General features: G+C 50.4%; 8 protein-coding genes across 8 annotated transcripts; 4 read left to right on the forward strand and 4 right to left on the reverse strand.

The window, feature by feature from the left end:
• Positions 1–343: 343 nt before the first annotated feature.
• On the forward strand, positions 344–2,384 carry COCCADRAFT_1905 (uncharacterized protein; the record flags this gene model as incomplete). The annotated part of the gene is made up of 3 exons (XM_007710326.1): positions 344–373; positions 427–1,858; positions 1,915–2,384. 3 exons carry the CDS (start codon positions 344–346, stop codon positions 2,382–2,384), a joined length of 1,932 nt encoding a protein of 643 aa, XP_007708516.1.
• An 847-nt stretch (positions 2,385–3,231) lies between these two features.
• On the forward strand, positions 3,232–4,686 carry COCCADRAFT_33589 (uncharacterized protein; the record flags this gene model as incomplete). The annotated part of the gene is made up of 1 exon (XM_007710359.1): positions 3,232–4,686. The coding sequence occupies one exon, from the start codon at positions 3,232–3,234 to the stop codon at positions 4,684–4,686; it is 1,455 nt and encodes a 484-aa protein (XP_007708549.1).
• Positions 4,687–5,031: 345 nt separating this feature from the next.
• COCCADRAFT_86476 (uncharacterized protein) lies at positions 5,032–6,105 on the reverse strand (the record flags this gene model as incomplete). The annotated part of the gene is made up of 1 exon (XM_007710395.1): positions 5,032–6,105. The coding sequence occupies one exon, from the start codon at positions 6,103–6,105 to the stop codon at positions 5,032–5,034; it is 1,074 nt and encodes a 357-aa protein (XP_007708585.1).
• A 602-nt stretch (positions 6,106–6,707) lies between these two features.
• Positions 6,708–8,994, reverse strand: COCCADRAFT_86438 (uncharacterized protein; the record flags this gene model as incomplete). The annotated part of the gene is made up of 2 exons (XM_007710396.1): positions 6,708–8,051; positions 8,098–8,994. The coding sequence occupies 2 exons, from the start codon at positions 8,992–8,994 to the stop codon at positions 6,708–6,710; spliced, it is 2,241 nt and encodes a 746-aa protein (XP_007708586.1).
• Positions 8,995–9,693: 699 nt separating this feature from the next.
• COCCADRAFT_86275 (carbohydrate-binding module family 32 protein) lies at positions 9,694–12,732 on the forward strand (the record flags this gene model as incomplete). Its single annotated transcript, XM_007710397.1, has 1 exon — positions 9,694–12,732. One exon carries the CDS (start codon positions 9,694–9,696, stop codon positions 12,730–12,732), a length of 3,039 nt encoding a protein of 1,012 aa, XP_007708587.1.
• A 171-nt stretch (positions 12,733–12,903) lies between these two features.
• On the reverse strand, positions 12,904–13,950 carry COCCADRAFT_86491 (uncharacterized protein; the record flags this gene model as incomplete). Its single annotated transcript, XM_007710398.1, has 1 exon — positions 12,904–13,950. The coding sequence occupies one exon, from the start codon at positions 13,948–13,950 to the stop codon at positions 12,904–12,906; it is 1,047 nt and encodes a 348-aa protein (XP_007708588.1).
• Positions 13,951–14,294: 344 nt separating this feature from the next.
• On the forward strand, positions 14,295–14,967 carry COCCADRAFT_1911 (uncharacterized protein; the record flags this gene model as incomplete). The annotated part of the gene is made up of 4 exons (XM_007710327.1): positions 14,295–14,343; positions 14,423–14,439; positions 14,509–14,620; positions 14,717–14,967. 4 exons carry the CDS (start codon positions 14,295–14,297, stop codon positions 14,965–14,967), a joined length of 429 nt encoding a protein of 142 aa, XP_007708517.1.
• A 542-nt stretch (positions 14,968–15,509) lies between these two features.
• COCCADRAFT_33595 (uncharacterized protein) lies at positions 15,510–17,944 on the reverse strand (the record flags this gene model as incomplete). Its single annotated transcript, XM_007710360.1, has 6 exons — positions 15,510–15,677; positions 15,733–17,081; positions 17,129–17,409; positions 17,456–17,580; positions 17,639–17,765; positions 17,919–17,944. 6 exons carry the CDS (start codon positions 17,942–17,944, stop codon positions 15,510–15,512), a joined length of 2,076 nt encoding a protein of 691 aa, XP_007708550.1.
• Positions 17,945–18,073: the final 129 nt, after the last annotated feature.

Consider the following 18,073-nt stretch of genomic DNA (forward strand, 5'->3'; position numbering starts at 1 on the left):
GGTGGGCGACGGAGATGTACTTATGGATGTGTCCTGGGATGGGGAGATATCACGAACAGAGATCTGGGGCGGTGCTAATATGATCCCGTGGAGACTGGAACCGCATGGTGAACTGTTGCGAGGGCACGTTGGAACATTCGGGAACGCAATTGAGAGATCTGGACAAGAAGGGTGGGCATCATGTGGGGTGGGTGCCAACTTGGTTGTGAAGTCAGACTACCCGCGCCCGTGCGCCGGCTAGCGCCGCAGTCGCGAAGTCCATCGCGGTAGTAGGCTGGGCTGGCAGCTCTCGCACGCGCCGGAGCTCTGTGTATATGTTGTATACCTCACCAATTGCGCCGCCATGCCGCCCTTCAAGGATGACCAGATCATCGTCAGTCCCACATGCGCACCTGATCACTCGCCGCATGCGCTAACACCCTGCAGATTATTTCGCCCGGCTCCGAGACGACTGTCGCGCAGCTGGGCCTGCCCGAGTCCTTCACCCCGGCGCGCCTCCGCCTGAGGTCGCGCATGTTCCCCGCTGAGAAGGAGGGCGAGTTTGAGCCATACAAGATACGGAGACGGCAGGATCGCCCAGCACCAGAGAATGGCGAGGCCAAGGACGAGTCGCAAGAAGACAGCAAGCCCGCTGAGGGTGAAGAGGAGGTCATATGGGACGAGGACCGTGTCTCAGAAGAAGGCGCCATATGGCCCATTCAGCAGGGCAGGATTGTCGACTGGCCATGCTTCTTCGCTCTCATCACTCACGTCTACAACTCACTAAACCCGCCCTTTCACACTCCGATCCTCCTCATTGCCCAGCCAGCATGGACACCGCGAGAGCATGAGAAACTCACGCAGTTCTTTTTCGAGAAATTCAAGGTCCCCGCTTTCGGCTTGATGGACGCAGCACTGGCGACAGCCTGGGCATATGGCGTACACACGGCAACTGTCATCGATGTCGGCAAAGACAAGGCAGACGTGACTGCTGTCAGCGAGTTTATCCCGCATACACAGGGTAGAGTCATCTCGCTAGCAGGATGTGGAGGTGAAGCCTTTACTGAAGGTCTCCTCGCCAAACTGAAGCCCAAAGGCTTTAACCGCGACATGTGCGAACAGCTCAAGAGGTCACCGATATGCGAGCTTCTCCCTCCAGGAGTCCCACTACCAGGATCAAAAGATGCGCCTGTCGCCGACGGCGTGAGCAACCCTGCGGCGGCAGCTTCCACAGGAGCACCAGGATCCGGCGCTGCAGCTGCAGCTGCAATCGGAAACGTGCCACGAGGTCCTGGTGTAGATACCGAGGTTGGAGAAGAAGGAACTGGTGAGGACGAGGGAGTTCTAGATGTCGCAAGCATTGTGGCTGGTGGCAAGATGTCAGAGTACCTTGCCAAGAAGGAGAAGGAGAAGCAAGAAAAGGCCAATGCTAAAAAGAAGGGCGCTCCAGCTCCCCAAGCAAACAAGCCTGTAAAGCTACCCAACTCCAAGCTTGAAAAGGCTACATTCCTATACGAGGACCATGCGCTCCTGGATACCCTGAAGAACATGAACCTGAATAATCAAGAGATGGCTGATGCGAAGGGGGCGTTGGATGAGGGTCCCAGCAGGAAACCAAATGAAAACGAGGAGGAGGGTGAAGCTGCTGCAACCGCCGAGGCAAACGGCACTGGCGAAGCCAACAACACAAACAAGCGGACAGGATCAATAAGACGTGAAATAGAAGTTGGAAATGAGCGATTCATGGCAGACGGAAATGGCACACTAGAGAAGATTGCAGATGCCGTATACAGGGTAATCTCATCCATTGACGAGGTTGGCAAACGAAGCGATCTTTGGGATCAGTTGATTGTCTGTGGCAATGGAGCGAAGCTACGAGGTAAGCTACACTATTCACACAAAAAGCTATTCTATAGCATACTAACACGAACTCAGGCTTTAGAGAATCTCTCATACAGACCATCCAGGCCAAGTATCTAGTGTCGCCCTCATCTGCTACCATCTTCACATCTGAGATCCCATCCAATGTCTCAACACCTGCGGGTACTGGAACCAATACGCCACAACCCCAACTTGGCCCACATGGTAACTCTCAAGTCAACCCACTTCTACTAGCAGCTACCACGGCTCAGACGCAGCACATGATGCCCCATGGAGGCATGCCTGGCATGTCACACAACTTGCACTCTTCACATGGCCAAACGCCCACGTCTGTTAAGTTCGTCAAACCCCCGGAGTACTTCCCCGAATTCAAAGAGGTTGGCTTCGACGAGTCAACCTTCTTGGGCGCTCAGGTCGCGGCCAAAGTCATTTTTGTAGTCGACCAAGGTCAGAGTAAGGGTTACATGACGCGTCCAGATTACAACGATCAAGGCCCACAAGCGATTCACGACTACAGCCTATAATAATCATACCCACGCGCATCCTGTTCTGGATAGCGGCTCTTCCTTGACAGGCAGATATGGGCAGGTTGTGTTCCGCTTTCGCGGAGAAAGCTATCATGGAGTTTTCAGGCGTGGTGTAAATGGGGAATATCCTGGCGTTGCTTGTACCTGGCCAAAACAAAAAGAAAGTTATGGGTGTGTGTGCAGACGTGGAAGGACTATTGGGAAGCCTGTAGGTGATGGCCGCAGCGATAGGCTACCGGCGCATTGCGGAAGTGTTTAGTCCAAGAAACATGCAAACTTCCTTTTTGTGTGGCTCCCATCCATTGTTTTATCCTGCCGTATTGTGGGGTTGTGATTGACCATGTATGAGGAAGCGAGAGCTGAGCACTAAGCCCCTTTCACATTTTACTTTTCCCGAATGTGATGGTGGTAGTGAATTGCTGATCGGAGGACGCCGATGACCCCAGAAGTACCTAGTGACGCCCCGGTTCGGCTCCACGTGGTAAACATTAGCGACCCCCCGCTAGACCGCTTATAACCCGTCATCCCTTCTCAGGAACTGATAAAGGACGCCGGCTGTCCCACTTCAATTCTGTACACTTCCATTGCTGAGATCTGAGTGTATATAAGGTGCTCTCTTTGGCCTTTTTTCTACAATTGTATCACAATCTGATTTTCTTTTTTTCTCATCGAACAAGAACGATTGGAATACTAAGCCCGCGGATTTATCGGTATCTTGGTCCGAAACTCTGTCGACTTCAGTGGCAAGAGCGGTGTATCTGTCTCAATTCCAAATAGAATTTCTGGGGTTTACATAAGAGCAGCAAAAGGACCAAGAGTTGTACTTGGGACATTCAAGAAAAAAATGGCAGCATCAACACCTATACCAGACACCATCTACTTTGGCCCCTTCGTCCACAGCATATCCCTCAGCACGCTAGAAATCGAGCCCAATGGCGCCATCGGTGTAGACTCCAATGGCATCATTCGCTTTGTAAACCGCAACGTGGAGTCTCTGGCCTCCCTTCTCTCTTCCCTGGACACTGCCTGGACAGACGCCAAGGTCATCTCGATCAGCGAAACCAGCAACAGATTCTTCTTCCCGGGCTTCATCGACACCCACGTCCACGCGCCCCAGCACCCGAATACCGGACTATTCGGCAAGACCACACTCCTGGATTGGTTGCAGAAGTACACCTTCCCCACTGAATCCTCCTTCTCCGATATCAAGCGTGCGTACCGCGTGTACACAAACTTCGTGTCAAGAACACTCTCACATGGCACAACCACAGCCGCATACTACGCCACTATCCACGTACCCGCCACCAACACCCTCGCCGACATATGTCTGGAGCGCGGCCAGCGCGCCCTCATAGGCCGCGTATGCATGAACAGCGACCTAAGCCCGGAATACTACCGCGACACCAGCGCAGAACAAAGCTACCTAGACTCCAAATCCAGCATCGACTACATCCGCTCCATCGACCCCAAAGGCACCATCGTAAAACCAATCATAACCCCGCGTTTCGCCCCCTCCTGCACCCCCGACTGCCTCAGCGCAATGGGCCGCCTAGCCCAAGAAACAGACGCCCACATCCAAACCCACATTTCCGAAAACAAAGGCGAAATCGAACTCGTCAAGAGCTTATTCCCTGATTCAAAGAGCTATGCGGATGTCTACGACTCCCACGGTCTCCTTACCGATAAAACTATCCTAGCACATTGCGTGCATCTTACCCCCGAGGAACGCAGTTTGATCCTCGCCCGGAAAAGCAAAATTAGCCATTGTCCTGCGTCGAATACGGCGATAACATCTGGTTGTGCTCCTATCCGCTCGTTGCTAGATGAAGGCCACACGGTCGGCTTGGGAACAGACATCTCCGGCGGTTTTTCGCCTTCTATCCTGGAAAATGTACGTCAGGCGATTTGGGTATCGCGACACCTGTGCATCCAGACGTCTTCGGATGCTGTCAAGCTATCTACAGAAGAGGCTTTGTACCTCGCTACCCGCGGTGGTGCCGCAGTTGTGGGTCTGCAAGATACAGTTGGCGGGTTTGAAGTCGGGAAGGAGTGGGATGCGCAGATGATCAATCTGGGTGCTGTGGGTGAGTTTGGGAGTGAGGCGGGTGCGTTCGAGGAGGGGCCGGTGGATGTGTTTGGGTGGGAGAGTTGGCAGGATAAGGTAGAGAAGTGGGTGTATAGTGGGGATGATAGGAATACGGTTGCGGTTTGGGTTAGGGGGCGGTTGGTGCATTGTACAGAGAAGTATCCGTATCGGAAAGAGGTTGGGTATGCGCCATCGAAGGGATGTACGCCTTGAGTTTAGGTGCCGGGTGTCGGCGTGAGAAGATATCGATGAGAAAGTAGTGATGACGGCATAAATGTAAGGAATAGAAATTATTACGATGTCTTACGCTGGAAACTATTGGTGACGATTGTATTGCAATGTTTCTTGTGAAAACCTCTTCTGGAAATTGCAGTGTGAAGAAAGGAGTTTTTTTCAAAGTTCACATTGACGCTACTTCAAATTGGTACACAGTGTGCCTCTGTGATATTTGTTAAAGACTTTGCGGACTACAAAAGGTACTGGAAATAAGGGTATAACTATCCAGAAAATAAATAGAAAAAAACGATATCGTCTAATGCATGATAATCAGACTAATGGCTAGCCTATCTTGCGTTTATGTCCTTCAATCTCTAAAATGATGAGTAGCTCGTCCATGCTGAAAAGCGTTGGATTAAGTTCCAAAGATTCGTATGCATTAAATGCTAGAGAACGCAGATCTTCTGCCGAGGAAGATTTAGGAGCTCGATCGAGGAGATGAGCTATCAGAACTTCTGGTGAAATACCGTATTCGATAGTGATGTCGCCACCATCACTTGCGAGTCCGCACAAGGCGTACACCTTGTCGAGGATATTTGAAGCTTTGGAACTTGCGTAGTACACGATAAGTTCAGCAATAGGACTCCATCGCTGTGTCTCGCGAATTTTTTGCCAGTCAAATACGAGACGCATGGCTGGAGTGGCGTAAAGATGTACTACGTGCTCTGGGTCTTTCTCGTATATAGTGGCTACAAAAACCATAAATCTTACTAAGAGTGTCCAATGTAACTCCTTTGATCCGCAGTGTACTGAAATATCTTTGGCAACCATGGTTTCTTGTATAATCCAAATCCTTGTCCAGTAGTCCCGGGAAAAAAGGTGTTCCAGAGCATTCATTGTTCTCTCGTCCCGGATGAAATGCGATTCGTGCATAGAATTGCCAGATCTCCTGTTTGATACCCATGTATATGCGCTGGCCACTGCGTCCATAGCCATGTCGCTTGTATTGTCTTCGCTAGCTTCGCCGAGCCAGATCATGACGCTCGTAGCAGTGCTGTAGATACGTCGCATCATTTGAACTTGGTGGTTCTTTTCCAATGTATTGCTTTGGTCGATGCAGATAGCATCAATCCAGTAGAATCCCCATTGCCTCTGGATACGCATCTGCTCTAGAAAGGCCCACAGATTGCGGGAAATAGGAAATCCGTATCCATTGAGACGTATTTGGTGAGTATTCCTTATCCGTCCCCAATTGTAAGACAGTGCTTTGTAAGCTGGGCAGCTCTCGTCGAACGAATAAGACAGAAGACTGCACTCGATTAAAGAGACTTGCGTGCTCGGATGCAACATAAGAAGTCTGAATCGAGGGGCTGAGGTATCATGGCTGAGCGGTGCCAAGAAATAGGGGGTTTCCATGACTGAGAATATTATGAAAGGCTGTTATGGCGCGACTAAGGTGGATATAGTAAGTTTTTGGGCGGTGAGCGGTAGCTTTGCAAGGACTATGCATCTGTTCGATATTATAGCGTGCTGTTGCTCCACAGGGCACAATATGTATTTCGAAATGAACGATAGAGCAGGTACTGGACAAGGGGAAGAGAAGGTGTTTGTGTTGAGGAGTGATGAGGAATGAGGTATGAACGAGGTAGTTTACAAGAAAGCGTATTTCTTGGTAAACTAGGCAGGCGCATGCAGCAACGGGGCAGTGCAGAAATACGCATGTGACGCCTCCTTTCTCAGCACCACTAATAGCACCAATCACCTTGCATAAAAGTTTCGAAATAGGTTGGTGGCGCATCGGGCTGTAACATTGAGGGTGAGAATGGCATATTCGGCTGAATCCAGGAGAAAATCGCGGGGACAATAGAATGTGCAAACAATTCTTCTGCCTGTCGTGGCTATAGACCCCTTGTCATGATTATTATTTGGAGTTATGCTATGCTTGACACTGGATTTTCGCTCCAAGATTACATGTACACTTGATCATATGGCGATCGAATCGCATGACAAAAAAGCAATCAAGCCAGGTAGAGATTACGGATCTGAATGTGAGGTTGCTCGAAAAACTCGCCGTCCATCGCGCCATACATGAAGCAATCACCAACCATTTGGAAAGCGTCAAGTAAACAACTAGCAGTGGGACGAGCATGCTCTTCCCCCCCATCCTCGCTTCCCGGAACAAGAGTTGTCCAGTCGTTGTTATTGATAGATATAGGTGAGCCTTGTCGGACCATGAACGGAACGTTGCTACCCTTGAAGACATAGATGCTGTCACCCTCGGCAGTTGTCGTTGGTCCGAAACCTATGTAACCAGAGCTAGTGAGGAAGAAGCGCCGAGAAGTCGTTGCGTTTTTGAGAGCATGGTGAATTGCTGAAATGCCTTCGTCAAGATCGCGCTTGCTGAATGCCGCAGAACGGCTAAACGTATCACGGGATATGCAGCGAGACCACATGCTCCACGCCCTGAAAGCCTCGTAGTCTTCTGGTCTGGCGCGCCGATAAGACTCTTGCTTCCAGTAAGTATCTGGATCCGTGCTAGTACGTACAACATCTCCAACAAGTGTACGCCAGAAAGCGTTTTCGTAGGTCCCGCCGCTGGGGTATGCGTGATTTGATTGCTCGAGCGATTTGGTGAGTAGATTCCAAGATCTTATGACGGCACATGTGTCACTGATTTGCGTGTGTCGACTGACTTCCCCTACTGTCGTCACACTATCAACATACACTGCCTCAACATCAAGAAGTTGGTCTATCGGATGGAATCGAACAGTTCCTATTCGAGATCCAGACGCTTTGTAAATGCATAGAGAGTTCACTCTTTCAATCTCGACTGGAAGACATGGGAGCGACCAGTCCATGGCCCAAGAAGGGATGCCGTCCAGTCGCTTCCGGTTAAGGACAGCCTCAAGATCACCCGCGAGAACCGATAATGACCCAGCTCGTTGTATGTTAGTCACAGTTGTGCTCGTAAAAGTTGCAGCAGTATCAGAAGTGTAATCAGGTAACAATGGTGGAAGGCCTTGCCAGTTAGTAGTCAGACCAAGGAGGGCAAAGACCTTGTCCTGCTTCTCAGTCGCCTGCAGTGGTCTAAATCTCCATAGCAGCTGCAATATCGTTCCACTATTTGAACGAGCGAGGTGTTGAAGTCTGATACCCTCTATGCGAAGCACAAAGTCACTGAACTGATCTAGAATGTCTTGTCCCTGGAGAGTACCAGCCAAGTCCAGACATAATGTGTGACGTTGTTTAATGTGATTGGTAGCAGCTTTGGCAAACATTGACCAGGGGGCTGACAGCACTCCGTATCGAATGGTAGCTTTGCGGGACAATACAGTCTCTTGAATGACCCACACACGTTGCCACTGTTGCTATCAGCTTATGCCATGAGGAAGTGAAAGAGAGATGAACCCAAGGTCTACTCATCAGTCTTGCAAGACCTGCCCAAACTCTGGAAGATCTTGAACCACGCACATGAGCTCTCGCGAGCACCAAGCCATGCCAGTTGCTAGTAACTCCATGCTTTTGTAATGCGACAGTCTTTTCGTGGTTTAAAGCATTAAGCAAGGGATATGAAGTGCCTTCCGCATAGTCTTGTAACAAGCAAAAGGCTCCAAAGACATCGGAGCCAGTGCTGTCATCGTCAACGCGGGGGCATCCCATCAGCTGTACATTCATATTAGACGCACTAGAGCGCTTAAACTCGAGCAAATATGCGTTACGCAGCTCATTGTCGTCTGAATCGCCTGTCCATGTTGGTTCTAGGGGAATGTTTTTGGATCTGCGGCTTGTCGAAGCACTGATCGGTCGCTGGACAAAATATCTTCTCAAAAGATCGGTTCCGGCATCCTCGTTAGCAGCAGGCTCGCCCAGCCAAATCATGGTTTCTTTGCTATTACGGTATATTTCACCCATCAGACCAACTTGCTGTGTGCGCTCCAAAGTATCATCTTGATTGATACAGAGCGCATCGGCCCAGAGCAGTATGGGATGGTCATGCTGTCGTAGCGTGCGAAGGGCGGTAAAAAGGTTCTCAGAAATGAAGATGAGTTTGTCGTTGCATCTTATTAAGCGGTTTGGGACAACCTCTGCATGTCCCCACGTGTAGGAAATGGTAACATAGCGGTTTTCAGCTTTGGCTATGGAATAAGGCTGAAGCTGAGCATTGATATCGTCCTCCCGGCGCCCAGGCAGCAAGCGCAGGAGACGAATGGTAGGCGGATCAGCAGGTAGTGGGGTGTAGAAGTTGTAATCATCATTTTTCTTGTTGAATACTTGGGTAAGTTTCGAGATGATTCGACGAGCCATGGTAATGCGAAAGACGGGGATGTGCTGCTCGGTTGACATGCTGATTTTAGGGGCTAGTTTGCAACACGTGTTGGGGCTGGAATGCGGATTTGCAGTCACGTCAAGTTCGCAAGAGGTAACGCCAGTACCGACCATTCACACATTTGCGATAACATGCCTGGACGTCAGTAGAATCAGTCCGTCATACTGTCGATACCACTCGGAATCCGATAAAGAACAAGGCCACGCATCTAGTGATACATCGGACGATGGCCACATGACGTCAACAGCGCACGATCCCGAAACGGCACACCTCATTGCCTGCCCTACCTGCGGTCAACACGTCTATGGCTTTTCCATCGTCCGCAGCTCAGGCACTATGCAGTACATTTTGCCTTTGCTCGAAAAACTTACATCTGCTGCTCAAATAAGTCGCTCTTTGCTGCATCGGGAAGCGCCGGAGGGATGTCAGTCTGCACTAAAAGCCCCGGCGGTGGCCAAAGAGCGTGAACGGGTAGCGCCCGCATGACAAGCTATCGGGTCACTTAACCCATGCCTAGCGGTGTGAGAAATGGAAAAAAAAGCGATCAAAATAAAGCCCCGTGGGCGTCACTCGTCAGCCGCATGGGGGATCGTCATGGCTTTGTGCTTTAAAGCCCGTGTGTCTGGCACGTTGAGGCCTTTGCCTCGAATTTTATTTCCCTTTCGATTGCCCAAAACATGCGACCGGATAGACTCCTCCAAACTACAGTTAGTCTTCTAGCAACAATACACCTAGCGCTGGGCTCCACTAGCAGCGAGCAAGACCAATTCAAGCATGTAACATGGGATGACGACAATTCTGTGATTTCAACACATGCTCTAGACCAAGGCCACTACCAATCCCGCTTGACGCTCGCAAACGGCTATTTTGGTATCAATGTCGCATCCGCGGGACCCTTTTTCGAAGTCGACGAACCAGTCGATGGCGATGTCATAAGCGGATGGCCGCTTTTCAGTCGACGACAAGCTTTCTCTACTATAGCGGGCTTCTGGAACAGCCAGCCACGAACCGTTGGATCCAATTACCCATGGCTCTATCAATATGGCTGGGAAAGCTTTATTGCTGGTATCCCACATTGGAGCGGCCTTATCGTTGAAGCAAATGGCGAGTTCCTGAATGCATCTGTCAACCCCGATCATATCTCTGATTTCGTCTCAAGCCTGGATGTAAAGGCTGGCATTGCGAGTTGGCGGTACAACTGGAAACCCGGTGGCCGGGGTGATGGAACCATCGATGTCAACTACCAGCTTTTTGTTCACAAGCTCTACATCAACAAAGCGGTAGTCAGACTGCGACTTGCATCCACTCGGGACGATAATGTGACTGTATACGATGTTCTAGACGGGGATGGCGCTGTGCGCTCGGATTTTGTCCAGAAGAAATTTGAGAAAGACACACCGACTATCTGGTCCGCCGTAAACCCGGGAAATATCACAAATGTTACCGCATACGTATATTCGACCTTAGGTGCTAGCGACTGGGTCGACCTCAGTGCACGTAGCGAAGTAGCAGATGGTGTCTTTGGTAGTGGCAACGAGTCAACTATCGCGCAGTCTGTACCAGTCGAACTAACCGCATTTCGGCCAACTGAAGTGACTAAATTTATCGGAGTCGCTTCAACCGATGCCTTCCCCGATCCACAAAGTGTGGCTCGGGATGCTTCGATATCGGGCGCAAAAGAAGGTTACTACAAGCTTCTACAATCCCACATTAGAGAATGGGAGTCCATCTTGACGCCAGATGCTGTCGACGACTACCACCTGCCGAACGGATCCCTCCCCAATGATCCAGATGTACAGCAACTACACATCCTGGCCCGTACAAATCCTTTCTATCTTCTTTCAAACATGGTTGGGCCAAACGCTGTGGCTGCAGCAGGAAATAATACCAAACTTGACATCTACAGCATCCCAGTTTGCGGCTTTGGCTCTGACTGCTATGGAGGTATGATTTTTTGGGATGCAACAGTTTGGATGGCCCCAGGAATCCAAGTGTCACATCCCCAGCATGCGCACAATGTTATCAAATATCATGTGGAGCATTTCGAGCAGGCGCAGCGAAACGTCCAAACAGCCTTCACCTCGAGCAAGAACCAAACAGGTCGCTTCACTCCTGGAGGTGCAGTGTATCCTTGGACTAGTGCGAGGTTCGGAAACTGTACAGGCACCGGGGCCTGCTTCGACTACGAATACCATCTTAACGGTGACATGAGCCTAGCCTTCAACAACCATCTCATCATTACTGGTGACAGCGAATACTTTAATGACACCTTGCTGCCGATATCGAACTCGATTGCACACTTTTTTGGCCAAGTCCTGGATTTCAATGAAACTTCTGGAAATTGGGAGCTATGGAATGCGACTGATCCGGACGAGTATGCCAATCAAGTCAATAATGTGGGATTTACTACTGCCTTGATCCAGAAACATTTCCTCGAAACAAACGAATTCAACGCTTGGTTCTCGCGTAGTCAAAATGCTAGCTGGAACGAGAAAGCCGCAAAGATGCGACTCCCGGTCAACGACAACACTGGAATTATCGTTGAATATACCGGCATGAACGGTTCGGTAGCAGTTAAGCAAGCAGATGTGGTCCTCATAGATGATCTGTTACACTATCCAAATCCCTACAGCTTGACAAATCTGGACTTTTACGCAGCAAAACAATCCCTTGATGGTCCCGCAATGACATATTCCTCCTTTGCCGTCGTGGCCAACGAGGTCTCTCCATCTGGATGTTCGAGCTTTACATACCACGTCTACTCGTCTTCACCCTACCTTCGCGCACCGTGGTATCAGTATTCTGAACAGCTGATCGACAATGCGGAAGAGAATGGAGGAACACATCCTGCATTCCCATTCCTGACCGGTATGGGTGGAACGAATCGAGTCGCAATCTTTGGATACCTTGGCCTGGGACTGTACTACGACAGGTTGGACATTGATCCCTCTCTACCACCACAGATCCCATACCTGAGCTACCGCACTTTCTACTGGATGGGCCACGGTATCAACGCCACCTCAAACTCAACGCATACAACATTAGAGCGCTTGCCACGAGATAAATACACGCTCCCTTCAGTAAACGCAACATATTTCGACAAGCCCATCCCTGTTACAGTCGGCACCCGCAGCGGCCGCAATGTCACATGGCACGAACTCGGCAAAGAACCACTCGTAGTACGCAACCGACCCATGGGCGAGGTCCTCACCGTAGGCGGAAACATCCTCCAATGCAAATCTCTCCTCCAACCCTCTCAACGCAACAAACCAGGTCAATTCCCCATCGCCGCGATTGACGGCGCCGCAAGTACAAAATGGCAACCTGAGTATGCAAACACCACCAGTTACCTCACCGTCGACCTTGGAGACTTAGCCTTCTACCCTATTAACGAGATCGTAATGGACTGGGCGAATCAACCACCCGCCCATTTTGAAATTTACTTTTCAAATTCTTCGCTTCCGCCGTTTTCGGCGCAGCTAGCGGATGATGTGAGGAGAGTGATAGCTGGTAGTGTGGATATTAGTGCGCCATGGGATCCCGTTACGGCGTACGAAATCAAGCCGTATGTTGGTAATCAGACGAATCTTACGCTAGCAGAGAGTGTGTGGAGTGGGAGGTATGCGCATTTGGGTGTCAGGGGCAATCAGTTCAAGGAAGGTGCGACGGATGGGCCGACAGTTGCGGAGTGGAGTTTAGTTCGTGAGAAGTTTTGAGGCAGTATGGAGATGGGTTAGTACATAGATATTTTTCGGGTAGATCTGCGTAGAACGTTTAAGATCGTTTTGTATGATAGGATGAAGAGACGGCCTGGCGTTGGATTTAGAAATATGAGTTTCTTTGTTATTAGTATTTGGTATTCAAGAAACGTAGATTACCTATTCACTTCATCTCGTGATAACAAAGCTAGTGCAAAACCCAGCCCCAATAGTCTCTATCTTACCAGAAACCTCAATCTCGTTCCATAAGCCGCTAACCATGTCATTTTTAATCTCTTGCTTTACATTCGCCAAGTTACCACAGTTCCCGTGTTTGCCCCAACCCCAAGATATCAACCTACCATCTCTTGTTACCGCAAGCACATGATCCGAGCCCACAGCAATCTTATTTAGAAGCGGCAAATTTTGTGGTAGCAATTTCCACATATTCTCTTTCCCCCATGCGGTGAGCGACCCGTCATTGAATAAGACAAAGATTGCATGCCATGTAGCACCGATATCTTTCCAATCCTTGATGTGTTCCGGCATGTTTGAAATGATATTGAACTTGTCTTTGCCAAGTAGTATGTGTTCTCCAGAAGATGGCTCTCCAACAAGGTATGTGAAATCCTTGCCGCAGACCACTTTGGTTGGCTTGAACGGTATGTCGTTAATCTTCGTCGGAGTCGTAACTTTGCCAGGAAGACTATCACCAAGTTGACCTAGGCGAGCTTTTCCCCAGCCATAGACTGAGCCATCGTCGAGAACAGCTACATAGTGCCAAACTCCTGCAGCAAAGTCGATAATTCTACCAGGAAGTGGCGTAGCGATACGGGTCGATGTCTCAGGGACGGCCTGCTCTCCACGACCGAGTTCTCCCCATTGACCAGTACCCTCAGTGTAGATGTAGCTCTCCCCAGAGTCGCTTCTCGTGACATATGCAGAGGATTCGCAAGTAGCCGCAATCGACGATGCATTTTCATAAAGTTTCTGGAAGACTTGGATTTGAGACTCATTTCCCAAAGAGCCTAATTGACCCTTGCGATTGTCGCCGACTCCATGAATGACTCCATCTTTGCATAAGATCAAAGTATGGTTGTCACCTCCTTGTATTGCAGAAATATCTGCGAGAGGCAGCGAACTGGAAACTTTGGTCGGCACGTCAACAATTTCCGCAGCAGGTAGCCCGAGTTGCCCCTCCCCATTGCTGCCAAATGCATACATTTGGTAAGACATATTGTAAGACTGCGAGGTAGGATGCCAGGTCAGCTATTGTATTATCAATCGAATATGAAAATTTCCAACTTCATTGCCCCAGCAATATCAGCCCCCATCAGATGCTGTATCTGGAACCTCTCAAGTCACGCACCGTGGCAAGGAAAGTCTTGAGTCGAATGCGCACAAGGCTTCAATGGCACGCTAGCCACTGAGGACGCTAGTCGCTTACAGGGATCGGGGCGCGCACGGACGCCCACTGAATATTCGCTGCCGGCGTAGACGAACTTCAAACTCCACGACGACCGCAAAACCGACGACGCCCACCCAATACTAACCGCACGCACATCCCACAGTCGCCCAACATGGCCTCCCAGAGTGTGCAATGCTTCGGCAAGAAGAAGACTGCGACTGGTACGACAATGCTCCCCCACGCCACGGAGCGTGTTTTCCTTGAAAGAAGTCGCATAATGGCTAACATGATCACGAACAGCTGTCGCCCACTGCAAGGTACATACGCACTGCCTACCGATCGAATGCGCAAAAAACACGAACAATATACTTACGATGAATACATAGGCCGGAAAGGGTCTCGTCAAGGTTAACGGAAAGCCTCTTTCCCTCATCCAGCCCGAGGTTCTTCGATTCAAGGTCTACGAGCCCATCCTGATCCTCGGTGTTGACAAGTTCGGTACGCACATACACCTATGCACATACGCGTGCTGCAAAGAAGCATTTAGACGCGGAAGATACACGAGGAACAATGGAAGCTAACTGTTGCTGGTAGCCGATGTCGACATCCGCGTCCGCGTCTCTGGTGGTGGTCACACCTCGCAAGTCTACGCCATCCGCCAAGCCATTGCCAAATCCATCATCGCCTACTACCAAAAGTACGTCGACGAGCACTCCAAGAACCAGCTCAAGCAGGCCCTCATTCAGTACGACCGCACACTGCTCGTTGCCGACAACAGGCGGTGCGAGCCCAAGAAGTTCGGTGGTCCAGGTGCTCGCGCCAGGTACCAGAAGTCTTACCGTTAAGCGGTTTTTTTCTTCTGGCTTACTGGCGCGAGGAGGAGGAGAAAGAGAGGACAAGGGGTGTATGGGAGCGAGCATGGAGCGGTGTTCATCCTGGGCTTTTTCATGGGGTCTTCTACTGTCTGCTATCTACTCCTCAAGGACGAGGTTACGTGACATGGCGCGCAACGGCTGCCTGATACGATCCCGCGGCTTGTGACGATAAAAATGAATACATTGGTTGCAAGAACACGGAAAGCAAAGAAAAGCCCATGGAGTGAGGAGTACCACGACACATACACATACACATATGCCGTGAAGCAGTAGGGACAAGTGAATGCCAACACCCAAATCAATCGATCAGGAATCTGGTAAATCTACAGTGAACTAAAATGCATGCGACACACGGGTGTAATGTTTCCATCTCCAACACCGACGCTTTCCATGCAAGAAACCCCAACACACTACCAATGTGACATTCCCTTTTCTAGTCCTGTTTTCGCCCCGATTCAGAATGACTGTAGACTATTATTCGTATACCCGCAGATGTAGAGAGGCGGAGGTTTCTAGCCGTCGCTGCCACTGCTCCTAAACGCAGCACATAGCGCAGCGTACTGGTGGGTCAGGTCGAGGACGTGCTGGGGCAGTGAGGTTCCCTGGACGATGCTGCGGATCTTAACGGCGCCTTCCTCTTCGATGAGCTTACGGATGGTGTAGAGGAGAGCTGGCGAAAACTGTCATACTGATTAGTGACTAGAATCTTGAGGGTTTAGAGATAAAAAAACATACCTCAGAGTACCAGCGGTACTGCCAGGTGATGAGACGAATCAGTGCTGCCGTGACATCTCTGACTTGTTTCCTTTCTTCACCCAGCTTGAGTACACCCTTCATTGCCTTGGGAGAGAACTTGATTTGCAGACAGTTCTCGTATGCTTCTACAGCTTCCTCAGTGTGATGCAATCTCTCCGCCAATTCACCCAGGATTTCCCACTCTTCGCTACTCTTCTTGTACAACAACTGCTGCTGGCGGTACTGCGCCATTTCTGTACGCCATATTGTGTATACGCGTAAGTCTTCGTATAGGACCATGAAAAGGTTGTCAAGCCAGCGTTCACACAAACGCTTGTTCTGGAAGTGTGTGTAGTTTGGTTGGGCAGGGTTGCCATTCTGGTTGTCGTGTAGGTGAGGGTCTTCACTGCCAGCCTTTACAACTTCAGAGGCAACCGTATGGCCGGGCTTTTCCAGTTCAGTTTCTGTACCAGCAGCTGAGCCCTCACCGTTCTGGGCATTGCTTGCATCTGTGGACGGACGTTCCTGGACTTCGCCATGCTCGCTACCGTTGGCTTGTTGGGCCTGTGAATTAGGAGATGGAGCCCGGAGAGCTGTCGTACTTGCACTGCGAGAGTGCGGTTGTTGGACAGTCTTCTCGTGGCGATATTCCTCTTCCATTACAAAAACTTGACTTCTTATCTTCAGGAGTTGATCCCAGCCAATCTTCTTTGTGATTTCTGTGAGCAGGATGTATGCTTTCAGGAAGGTCCCCTTGAATCCGGCTGCGTGTAGTTTTCTCAGGGTTGGATGTACGAGCTCCATGTCGTCGACATTGGAATCTTCTATCTCGTCGCACATTGCCTCGGGCATGATGGGCAGAAAGACCCTCTGGGGCTCTGGCATCCGCGGGGCATCCTTGTCCTGATATGTGAACATTGGACATGAGTTAAGTGTCAGCAGCGCAAGATCCCACTGCTCGAGGCTGACATATATCTCTGCCAAGCGCGCCCATGTGCCAAACTCGCTAGGCGCGGAGACGACACTCCTCTTTGCGATTTCCAGTGCGAGATCACCACGGCCCTTCTTGTTACAGAACTCTGCTTGGCAGTCCAGCAATGAGTAGTCCATGGGCAACTCTTGAATAGCACCGTGCAACAATTGTACAGCTTTGACCTCCTCATCTGCTTCGATGTAGACGCGGGCGAGGAGCGATGAGATCTCTGGATCACGAGTGCGCAGTTTTTCGAAGAGATTGATGCCCGAGGTGTATCTACCAGTCGTGTGAATGTAGTTGAGAAGACCTGTCGTCAAGTGATTTGAGACGAGATTGGGGACTTGAATCTCAGGATCAGATCCAAGTTGCCAGCCTTGATAGTATTAGCCAAATCTCTCCCATGTCCAGTGTGCGACCCACCATTGAAGAAGAGACGCTCTGCAGCATCCAGAAATCTGTGCTCGCTCTCTGTACTTGTGATTGGGTTGAACCTCCTCACACCAACAATCTTCTTGATAGTATCGCCCGAACCATCGTCGGCGTACGAGTATGCGCGCAAGACGCTACAGAGATAGGTTTCTAGCCAAAGTTCATCGGTGGCTACTCGTTTGTCGCCGCGCTCGTCAATGCAGTAGCTTTCGACTGTTCCTGGGATATACACTTGAACGCGCATATCAAGCCGCGAAAAGGCATTGTAGCAGCTGCCTTGGTCAGCCAATGACTGCGCCAGGACTTGAGCCAGCCTACCAATACAAGCCTGAGACTACTTTATTTTGCTTGTCATGCGCAGAATATGTAAGCGTGTTGATGTAAGCCGCTAGGCTAGCGGACGAGGAAGCGTCTATGCCGGTGACATGATGGTAGACACCAATCTAATCACATGTCAAAGGCCATGGCTCGTAAGTATACACGGTCGAAGGTGCTACGGACCTGTTTTGTCGCAGACTTGATAGGCTGTTTTATCAGGTGGACCAAGTCTGGCGGGCCCAGTTCTCGGAGCGTCTGTAGGGATTCCGAGCGCGCTTCGATGGCCGAGTGTAGCTCGTCTTCGTAGATTCTGGGGGATTGTCAGACAGGCCACATAGACACAGGTTCTCTGCGACAGAAAAAGTCGTATGCGAATGGGGTTGGCGCATGCAGAGGCAGAAGCAGAGGCAGAGGCAGCAATGTGTCGGGACAACTAGTAGTCGAAGCGGCATGGGTGGCATACTCAGGAACAGCTGGCGATGTCACCATGGCTCAATTGGCGCCGCACAGAGCGGGGTGGCAGGGGAGCGGTGATGGGAGGAGAATGGCGGGGTGGATGCCAGGCGAGGGGCTTCGTTCGTATGCGCTTGGGGCTCCCGGGCGTTGCGTGTCAAGAAT

This window comes from Bipolaris zeicola (assembly GCF_000523435.1).
Source record: "Bipolaris zeicola 26-R-13 unplaced genomic scaffold scaffold_17, whole genome shotgun sequence".
Taxonomy (NCBI): domain Eukaryota; kingdom Fungi; phylum Ascomycota; class Dothideomycetes; order Pleosporales; family Pleosporaceae; genus Bipolaris; species Bipolaris zeicola.